Source organism: Pristis pectinata, chromosome 34, assembly GCF_009764475.1.
Source record: "Pristis pectinata isolate sPriPec2 chromosome 34, sPriPec2.1.pri, whole genome shotgun sequence".
Lineage (NCBI taxonomy): Eukaryota > Metazoa > Chordata > Chondrichthyes > Rhinopristiformes > Pristidae > Pristis > Pristis pectinata.
Window position 1 is genome coordinate 890,407 of NC_067438.1, and position 10,729 is coordinate 901,135.

General features: G+C 52.8%; 1 protein-coding gene across 2 annotated transcripts; it reads left to right on the forward strand.

The window, feature by feature from the left end:
- Positions 1–810: 810 nt before the first annotated feature.
- On the forward strand, positions 811–8,153 carry LOC127585933 (SLAM family member 9-like). Of its 2 annotated transcripts, none has more exons than XM_052043686.1 (6): positions 811–907; positions 2,247–2,399; positions 4,419–4,781; positions 6,113–6,382; positions 6,734–6,829; positions 7,795–8,147. In XM_052043686.1, exons 2-6 carry the CDS (start codon positions 2,351–2,353, stop codon positions 7,875–7,877), a joined length of 861 nt encoding a protein of 286 aa, XP_051899646.1. In that variant the 5' UTR covers positions 811–907; positions 2,247–2,350; the 3' UTR covers positions 7,878–8,147. The 2 variants fall into 2 exon arrangements, with proteins under 2 accessions (XP_051899646.1, XP_051899647.1); XM_052043687.1 differs by lacking the exons at positions 811–907; positions 4,419–4,781 and adding exons at positions 1,492–1,629; positions 3,018–3,380 and having other exon boundaries at positions 7,795–8,153.
- The last annotated feature ends 2,576 nt before the right edge of the window (positions 8,154–10,729 follow it).

Below are 10,729 nucleotides of genomic sequence, written 5' to 3' on the forward strand. Positions count from 1 at the left end.
ACACAGTCATGAGTGTATAGGGAGTAGAGTAGAGGGCTGAGGATGCAGCCTTGTGGGGCACCAGTGTTGAGAATAATCGTCCCGGAGGTATTGCTGCCTATCCTCACTGATTGCGGTCTGTTTGTTAGAAAGTCAAGGATCCAGTTACAGGGGGAGGGGGTGAGGGAGCAGGAGGGGGGAAGGGGGAGGGGGGAAGGGGAAGGTGGGAAGGAGGGAGGGAGGGGGAGGGAGGGGGAAGGAGGGAGGGAAGGGGGAGGGGGGAGGGAAGGGGGGAGGGGGGAGGGAGGTGGGGAGGGGTTGAGATGGAACGACCAGCCCGGCCGAGTGGCTCCGAAGGGCCCGTTTCTGTCCTGTACAATGACATGATTCCATGGGAGAGAAGCGGGAGGTTCGGGAACCTTGTTAAACAGGCCGGGAGCTGCCGCTGGGCGGAACCGTGAGGCACAGACACCAGCTCTTTGTTCGACATAACCAACTGCTGCAGGAACTCGGCGGGAGGAAGGGAGAGAGGGGGCGGCTGGGGAGAGGGGAGGGGACGAGGGGTCTGGGGGGTGGATGAGGGGTGTGAGGTGCTTCAAACAAGGTCTCGACCCGGTCTGTCGAGCGTCCCTCTCTCCACAGAAGCTGCTCGACCGGCTGAGCCCATCCAGCAGACTGTGTGCGGCCGCACCTCCCAGCACGAACAGTGGTGTCCCGCGACTGAGGGGAGGGGAGGGGAGGGGAGGGGCGGGTGAGGACAGAGGGGCGGGGATGGTTGACATTTGCCCCACTCATTGGCTGATTTTCATCCAGTGAAATTCCACAACCAGAGAAGTGCTTGGTTTGAATTTGCGGCTGTTCTTGGTCGCTGCTCAGTGTTGAGCAGGATCCGCAGGTTGAGCTCTGTATCGGCGGACTCCCGGCCCTGGTGAGTGACTGTGTCTCTCTCTCTCCCGGACACCCACCCGTCCCTCCCCCGCCCTTCACCGATCCGTATCCGACCTCTGGGATCTTGCTGTTCTCTGAGGGCTACTGCCCTCCCGGCGCCAGGGTGAGGACGGCACTCTTTCTGGGCCACTGTCCCGGGACGCCGTGTGTTCATCTGCCGGCGGTAAAGGAACCCACAAGGAGCCCGAGATTTCAGAGCTCCCTCCCTCCCCTGGGTCCGTCTCCGTGTCCCCACACTGACCTGTGAAATGTCCTGTCACCGGTCGGGCTGCTGGGTCCTTGTGCAGGGGTGTCAGACCGTGGTTACATCAGCTGTGGGGCAGTGTGAACAGTTCTGGTCGCCCCCTTGCAGGAAAGGTGTGGGGCAACCAGCAGTCTGCTGCAGGAACTCAGCGGGTCGAGCAGCATCTGTGGGGAGAGGAGCTGTCGGCGTTTTGGATGGAAAACCTGCATCTGTCCTCCCCACCCAGATGCTGCTCGACCCGCTGGGTCCCTTCAGCAGGTTGTGTGTTGCTCCAGATCCCAGCATCTGATGTCCCCACAGGGTGGATGTGGAGGCTCTGGTGAAGATCCGAACCAGGTTTATTATCACTGACCTGGGCCGCACGCAGCGTTTGTATTCCGGCAGCAGTTCAGAGCAAGACGTGGAGATTACCCCGTACTGCCTCAATGCACCGTGTGATGAATTGACCCGTAGGGACGGTATGCAGCACAAGTTTTTCACTGTTCCTCCCTACAAGTGACAATAATAAACCAATTTACCAATTTTACTATAAATTACAAAATGTGCAAACAAAAAGGAAATAATGAAGTAGTGTTTGTGGGTTCATGGACCGTTCAGGAATGTGTTGGCGGAGGGGAAGTAGCTGTTCCTGAAGAGGTTCACCAGGACGCTGCCAGGATTAGAGAGCATGAGCTACAAGGAGAGGTCGGGCAGACCTGGGTTCTCTCTGGAGCAGCGGAGGCTGAAGGGAGACCTGATAGAGGTTTGTAAAGTTTAGACAGGCATAGACAGGGGAGACAGTCTTACCCAGGGTGAAACTGTCAACTACCGTAGGGCATGTGGTTAAGGTGAGGGGGGCAGTTGAAGGGAGACGTGTAGGGCAGGTTTAACACAGAGAGCGGTGGGTGCCTGGAACGGGCTGCCGGGGGAGGGGGTGGAAACTCACGATAATGGCATCTGAGAGGCATTTAGACACAGGTGAAGGGATGGAGGGATCTGGATCCTGTGCAGGCAGATGGGATTGCTTTAACTTGGCAGGGTGGTTGTCACCGACACCGTGGCCTGTTCCGTGCTGTACTGTTCTCTGTTCTTCCAGCTCTGGTTTCAGCTCGGATTTGGAATTCTGCACAGCCGGAAGTCTACCCGTGGTCAGCAGAAGTAACCGGAGTGAGGTGACTCAGACCCAGATAGCTGTGAGGGATGCAACACTCCAGTGGGAAGGCAGGGGAACTGCTGTGGATACTGGCAGGTACTGGCACAATCCACTCCGGGGAAATATTCCTCCTGCTGCTTCTCTCTGGATGGGCTGAGGGGTGGCTTCTGTCTGAGCCCTGGGCACTGTACAGTACAGAGACAGGCCCTTCGGCCCACCATGTCAATGTTGACCATTGTAGTCCCGACTCTTGTACCTCTATACCTTGTCAGGACATGTGCTGGTCTATATGCTTGTTAAATGTCATAGGAGGCTCTGCCTCCACCTCCCTGTCAGGCAGTGTGTTCCAGATTCCTGAATCCCCTCTAACCCTCTGCCTCCTTACCTGAAACCTGTGCCTGCTGCTATGAGGAAACGTCTCCATTACCTCTCAAAATGTTCCCCCCACACCCAGGAAACCAGGCCCGGCCAATCCAGTCTCTCCTCATCACCGTTCCATCCCAGGCAGCAGCTGGATAACCTCCAGTGCCACCATGACCAAGACTGCACAGTATCCAGTGTGGCCTTACCGCAGGTTTACACAGATGGACCATATCTTCACCATCCTTGTATTCTGTGCCCAACTAATGACGGCCAATGTCCTCTCTGCCTCCTTCCCCTGCCCGTCTCCCAGTGCGGTTTTGTGTCCAATGAGCACTCGTTGTTCTGTTGCAGCCCTTCACTCTGTGACCCTGTGCAGAGCCACAGCATCAGCCTCCGTGGACTCTGTCACCACCATCCCTGTGGGTGGATCGATCAGGTTTCCGATCCTCCACAGCAGTGAGGAGAAGTACGAGGTGACACTCGGCCAAATATCTCCCAGCAATCTGAAGATCTTGGCCTGGAAGTCAGACAGCCCGGAGACTCCGTACGTGATCAGCCCATCCTACAGGCACCGGGTTCACTTCCAACAAGGAGACTTTATCGAGCTGCGGGACGTGCAGCTGAGTGACCACGGGACGTACGAGGTGCAGACAAACTACTTTGGGAGTGAGCTGAGGAACCGGGACAGGGAGCAGTTTGAGCTGTGTGTGGGAGGTGAGTAGTGGTGTCACCACCCACCATTCCCAACTCCAGAATGGGAGGCTCCCACCTCCCAACCCCCAGACACCACTGCAGGGGACCCCGTCATTGCCCAAACCTTCCACCACTCACTGTTAGCAGGACCAGACTGTCTCTCTCTGCTCTCAGGCCTCTGCCCAGCACACACCACCTCACTCTGGAAGTCTTGAATCTAGTTCCTGGTTCCCTTCCCTGGGAAAAGCCTGTGTGCATTCACCCTATCTATGCCCCTATGATTTTATACACCTCTATAAGGTCACTCATTACTCTGCTGTGTTCCAAGGGATAAAGACCCAGCCTGCCCACCCTCTCCCCAACCGGTCCCACAAGTCCTGGCAACATCCCCGTAAATCTCCTCTGCAGCTTTATGGCATCTTTCCTGTAGCAGGGTGACCAAAACTGTGCACAATGTTCCAGGTGCGCCTCACCAACGCCTTGTAAAACTGCAACGTAACCTCCCAACGAAGCCATAGAGAGGGTGCAGAGGAGATTTACAAGGATGCTGCCTGGAATGTTGACCATGTCAATGTTGACCATTGTAGTCCCGACTCTTGTACCTCTATGCCTTGTCAGGACATGTGCTGGTCTGTATGCTTGTTAAATGTCATAGGAGGCTCTGCCTCCACCTCCCTGTCAGGCAGTGTGTTCCAGATTCCTGAATCCCCTCTAACCCTCTGCCTCCTTACCTGAAACCTGTGCCTGCTGCTATGAGGAAACGTCTCCATTACCTCTCAAAATGTTCCCCCACACCCAGGAAACCAGGCCCGGCCAATCCAGTCTCTCCTCATCACCGTTCCATCCCAGGCAGCAGCTGGATAACCTCCAGTGCCACCATGACCAAGACTGCACAGTATCCAGTGTGGCCTTACCGCAGGTTTACACAGATGGACCATATCTTCACCATCCTTGTATTCTGTGCCCAACTAATGACGGCCAATGTCCTCTCTGCCTCCTTCCCCTGCCCGTCTCCCAGTGCGGTTTTGTGTCCAATGAGCACTCGTTGTTCTGTTGCAGCCCTTCACTCTGTGACCCTGTGCAGAGCCACAGCATCAGCCTCCGTGGACTCTGTCACCACCATCCCTGTGGGTGGATCGATCAGGTTTCCGATCCTCCACAGCAGTGAGGAGAAGTACGAGGTGACACTCGGCCAAATATCTCCCAGCAATCTGAAGATCTTGGCCTGGAAGTCAGACAGCCCGGAGACTCCGTACGTGATCCGCCCATCCTACAGGCACCGGGTTCACTTCCAACAAGGAGACTTTATCGAGCTGCGGGACGTGCAGCTGAGTGACCACGGGACGTACGAGGTGCAGACAAACTACTTTGGGAGTGAGCTGAGGAACCGGGACAGGGAGCAGTTTGAGCTGTGTGTGGGAGGTGAGTAGTGGTGTCACCACCCACCATTCCCAACTCCAGAATGGGAGGCTCCCACCTCCCAACCCCCAGACACCACTGCAGGGGACCCCGTCATTGCCCAAACCTTCCACCACTCACTGTTAGCAGGACCAGACTGTCTCTCTCTGCTCTCAGGCCTCTGCCCAGCACACACCACCTCACTCTGGAAGTCTTGAATCTAGTTCCTGGTTCCCTTCCCTGGGAAAAGCCTGTGTGCATTCACCCTATCTATGCCCCTATGATTTTATACACCTCTATAAGGTCACTCATTACTCTGCTGTGTTCCAAGGGATAAAGACCCAGCCTGCCCACCCTCTCCCCAACCGGTCCCACAAGTCCTGGCAACATCCCCGTAAATCTCCTCTGCAGCTTTATGGCATCTTTCCTGTAGCAGGGTGACCAAAACTGTGCACAATGTTCCAGGTGCAGCCTCACCAACGCCTTGTACAACTGCAACGTAACCTCCCAACGAAGCCATAGAGAGGGTGCAGAGGAGATTTACAAGGATGCTGCCTGGAATGCGGAGCATGCCTTATGAAAGCAGGTTGAAGGAACTCGGCCTTTTCTCCTTGGAGAGATGGAGGATGAGGGGGGAACCTGACTGGGGTGTATAAGATGATGAGACGTATTGATCGGGTAGATAGTCAGAGGCTTTTCCCCAGGGCTGAATTGGTGGCCACAAGAGGACATAGGTTTAAGGTGCTGGGGAGTAGATATAGAGGAGATGTCAGGGGTAAGTTTTTTACTCAGAGAGTGGTGAGTGCATGGAATGGGCTGCCAGAAACGGTGGTGGAGGCTGATACGATAGGGTCTTTCAAGAGACTGTTAGATAGGTCATAGAGCTGGGTAAGCCTAGTAATTTCTTGGGTAGGGACATGTTTTCGGCACAGCTTTGTGGGCTGAAGGGACTGAATTGTGCTGTAATTGTTCTGTGTTCTAACTTCCATACTCATTGCCCTGACTGGTGAAGGCCGGCGTGCCAACAACCTCCTTCACCACCCTGTCTTCCTGTGATGCCACTTTCAGGGAACCATTTACTTACAGTCCAAGGTCCCTGGGTTCTACAACATTCCTCAGGGCTCTGAGGTGCAGCAGGTTCGATTCTGACCTCTGGTGCCGTCTGTATGGAGTTTCTGCTGTGAGCTCCGGATTCCTCCCACATCCCCAAGACGAGCGTGTGGGTGATTAATTGGCTGCTAGAAATGGCTCCTAGAGTGTGGGTGAGGGGGAGAATCTGGGAGAGTTGATGGGTTCATTATAATGTTGATGTTTTCAGGAATTTAAAATAATAGTTGAAAAAACTCTCCTTACAGAGCTGGTGTCCGAGCCAGAGGTGCAGATCACCAGGAACTCCTCACATCTCACATTGAGCTGCTCAGCTGTCAGCAGCAGCTCCATCACCTACCGGTGGGAGAGTTGGACAGACACTGGAGTTGGGAACTACACATTCTATGGAACCGTGCTGTACCTGCTGAATGATGGGCTGAATGGCCACACCTACACCTGCATTGCAGAAGATCGCTGCAGTCTGCAAAGCAGCCACCCAGTCACTGCAAATCTGCCTCGTGTCGATCGAGTCATCGGTGAGTGGGGTTAGTGCCGTGTCCCAGTCCCATGTTCCGTTTCATCAGGGTCCCTGGGTCACCGGGATGGTGGGACCCCCCCCCTCTGGTCTCCCCACACGTTCCTGGCATTGTTGCTTGTGGGCCCTGTCCCAAAGTGGAGCCGAGGGGTGCAGAGTCACTACTTGAGCAGGGTGTAAGGTGGGGACAGATTGGGGTCCAGAAACTGCCCCAGGACTCCACTGGACAGGAGCTGTGCTGAGAGATGTGAGAAGGGAGTTCCAGTTTCCGGAGGCTGAGGTTCAATGTGCGGGTTCCTGATCATGAAATGGATCCTGGAAGTTCACTGCTGTCTGGTGTTCTTTCCTCCAGGGTCCAGGAGTTACTGGACGATCATCCTCGTTCTCCTAGTCCTTGCTGTTCTGGGAATCTTGGTGCTGTTACTACTCAGGAAATCCCTACTGAGCCGTGAGTATCCTCCTCACCGTCGCCTCTCTCTGCCTCCTCTCCTCGTCCCGTTCCCCGGATATTGGATGGAGTGGATGTGGATCGGGGGGAATCGGGACATCCCGTGTGTTCGATAGCACTGAGAACTGTCTGTGACGCAGGTGTCCCGGGGCAGTGCTGGGCACCTCCTGCGCCACTCTGACCTTCCTCGGTCCTCGTTGTGACCTCCCAGGACAGACTGCAATGGATGAAGACTGTTCCTCTGCATTTACTGACAGTGGGGAATGGGCTGGTGGGTCAGGACAGGACCATTACTGTTCACCTTTCCTCACAAGACAGGAGACCATTCAGCCCATTGGGTCTGTGCCAGCTCACAGACCAGTCCCATCACTTTCATCTCCACCAATTTCACTGTAACCTCTTCCCTCTCACACACCCAGCACCAGGGGAATGTGGATCCCTGGAAATGACTCTTGGATGAGGTTTGTAGAAATCACCAATGTGAAGCCTTTGGTTCACACATTTTTATAATTGCTCTGAGGGACAAAATTGACAATTTTAGTGTATTTTATGGATTATTAATATCTCTTCTACCTTTCAATATTTGTAGTTTCAGTTGTCAGTTTATTATTTTACTTTAACATTGAAATGATTTTTATGATGTTAAATTCAACACCACACGACCCTTCAACTCCCTTCAAATGTTACCACTCACTGCCACATGAGGAACAATCACAGCGGCCCGTTAACCCACTGACCTGCATGTCTTTGGAGTGTGGGAGCACCCGGGGGAAGCCCATGCGGTCACAGGGAGAACGTGCAAACTCCACACCGACAGCAGCGAAGGTCCAGATTGAACCTGGGTCATTCAGGCAGTAGTCAGAGACCCGAGAACTCAGACACTGCCCCCGGTGCACGGGGCGGGGGGATTGGCTGCCCTAACTGGTCAGTGCTGGGAACTGATGTTGTGACCGTCTCTCTCACAGGGAAAGACAAGCAAATGGTGGACCACCATGGAGAGTGCAGAGTGCTGAACGCGGGGGCTGCAGGGATGTCTGCTTCTGTGTGAATTGGAACCAGGAGCGTGGGGGGCCCTGGTGTGTCTCATTTCTGACTGTATGAACTATTGGGTAAATCGAGGGTTGTTGGCACCCCTCCATCAGCAGGACCCGATGCTGTGAATTTCTCACTGTCTGTCCTGTGTCCTGTATGTGTGCTCTGTCTCTGTGTTTTGTTTCCCTTTTTTTTACTTATGTTCTAATTCTCACGGAAATCTAATGAACATTGCATTGGATGTGTTTATTCTGCAGTGACTGAAGCACTGTGTAATGATGCTGTAATACATATTGTACATTTTGTAAAAGTAAAATTCACCAACATGTTTTCACATCTGCAGTCTCCTGTGCCTCCATTGTAAATGTGCACCGGGTGAAGTAAAGGCTGGGGCAGTGCAGCCTGACCTTCTGCAGTGGGAGCCCTTCACCCTCTCACTGTTCCACTGTAGGAGACGCGAGCCCCGGCTGCTGCAGGGACACAGGCTGACACGTGGATCATGGGGTCAGTGTGTCCTGATCGCAGACATTAGTTATTGTTGGGTTCGTGTCCAGACTGTTGTTTATTTGCAGTTTTAGCTTTCTTTCCACTAATGTTTGTCTGTAGACTTTGTATATTTGGCTCTGTAATTCTGTAGAAACCAGAGACTGTAGCTGCTGGAAATCTGGAGCAACAGACAATGCTGGAGGAACTCAGCACGTTGGGCAGCATCTGTGGAGGGAAACGGACAGTCAACATTTCAGGTCGAGACCTTTCATCAGGACTGGGGAAGGGTCTTGACTCAACGTGCACTGTCCATTTCACTTTGTGTGTGTGTGTGTGTGTGTGTGTGTGTGTGTGTGTGTGTGTGTGTGTGTGTGTGTGTGTGTGTGTGTGTTACTTTTGCATGTTCTTTGTACAACTGGTGTGACCCGGGTGGTACCTTTTCACAGGTTTCCTTCTCGAACTGGTTTAGACCGGTTTGCAGGATAAAGGGAGAGCACGTGGCCAGGTTCCTCTGTTGCTTCGTTTTACTTGCCTTGCTTGCTGGTACAAGCTGCCCTGCCTGCCCTGCACTATGATGAACACCTACTGTATAACCATCAGTTTTGCGTCTCAAAGAATCTTCTGAACAGCATCATCTCCAGATCTAACCACATCCGGTCCCGGGCAGGGTTGGAGATTGGGAACAGGCCCAATAACCCATCCGCTTCACACTGACCAGCAGGCACCAACATACATTAATGACATTTTATTCTCCCCCACCCCCCGTTCCTGCTCATCTCCAGTGACCGGAGACAGTGACCATAACTTCTTGTCCTTTGCCATAGCCTTGGAGAGGGATAGGAGCCGACGATATGGGAAAGTATTTAACTGGGGGAGGGGGAGTTTTGATGCTATTAGGCAGGAACTTGGGAACGTAAATTGGGAACAGATGTTCTTGGGGAAGTGCACAGTGGAAATGTGGAGGTTGTTTGAGGGATACTTGCATGGGGTTCTGGATAGGTTTGTCCCATTGAGGCAGGGGAAGGATGGTAGAGTGAAGGAACCGTGGTTGACATGAGATGTAGAATATCTTGTCAAGAGGAAGAAAGAAGCTTACCTAAGGTTTAGAAAGCAAGGATCAGACAGGGCTCTGGAGAGTTACAAGGTAGCCAGCAGGGAGCTTAAGATTGGACTTAGGAGAGCTAGGAGGGGGCATGAGAAGGCCTTGGTGAGTAGGATGAAGGAAAACCCCAAGGTGTTCTACATGTATGTGAAGAATAGGAGGATGACTCGAGTGAGGGTAGGACCGATCAGGGATAAAAGAGGAAACATGTGCTTGGAGTTGGAAGAGGTAGGGGAGGTCCTTAGTGAATACTTCAGTATTCACCAGTGAGAGGGGCCTTGACATTTGTGAGGATGGCGTACGACAGACTGATACGCTTTGGGAATGTCGATGTGAGGGAAGAGGATGTGCTGGAACTTTTGAAAAACATTAGGATAGATAAGTCACCGGGGCCGGACGGGATATATCCAAGGTTATTACGGGAAGTGAGGGAAGAGATTGCTGTGCCTTTGGTGATGATCTTTGCATCCTCACTGGTCACAGGAGTAGAGCCAGGAGCTGGCCAATGGGAATTACAGACCAGTGAGTCTTACTTCAGTGGTGGGCAAATTGCTGGAAGATATTCTTAAAGACAGGATTTATGTGGTGTACATGGATTTTAGTGAGGCATTGTTAAGGTTCCTCATGGAAGGCTGATTCAGAAAGTCAGGAGGCATGGGATCCAGGGAAACTTGGCTGTGTGGATTCAGAATTGGCTCGCCCATAGAAGACAGAGGGTGGTGGTAGACAGAGTGTATTCTGCCTGGAGGTTGGTGACCAGTGGTATTCCACAGAGATCAGTTCTGGGACCCCTGCTCTTTGTGATTTTTATAAATGACTTGGATGAGGATGTGGAAGGGTGGGTTAGTAAGTTTGCAGATGATACAAAGGTTGGTGGTGTTGTGGATAGTGTAGAAGGTTGCTGTAGATTACAACAGGACATTGATGGGATGTAGAACTGGGCTGAGAAGTGGCAGATGGATTTCAATCCGGAAAAGTGTGAAGTGATTCACTTTGGAAGATCGAATTTGAAGACAGACTACAAGGTTAATGGCAGGGCTCTTAGCAGTGTGGAGGAACAGAGGGATCTTGGGGTCCATGTTCATAGATCCCTCAAGGTTGCCATGCAGGTCAATAGAGTTGTTAAGAAGGTGTATGGAGTGTTGGCCTTCATTAGTCAGGGTATTGAGTTCAAGAGCCACAAGGTGATGTTGCAGCTCGATAAAACTCTGGTTAGACCACACTTGGAGTTTTGTGTTCAGTTCTGTTTGCCTCATTATCGGAAGGATGTGGAAGCTTTA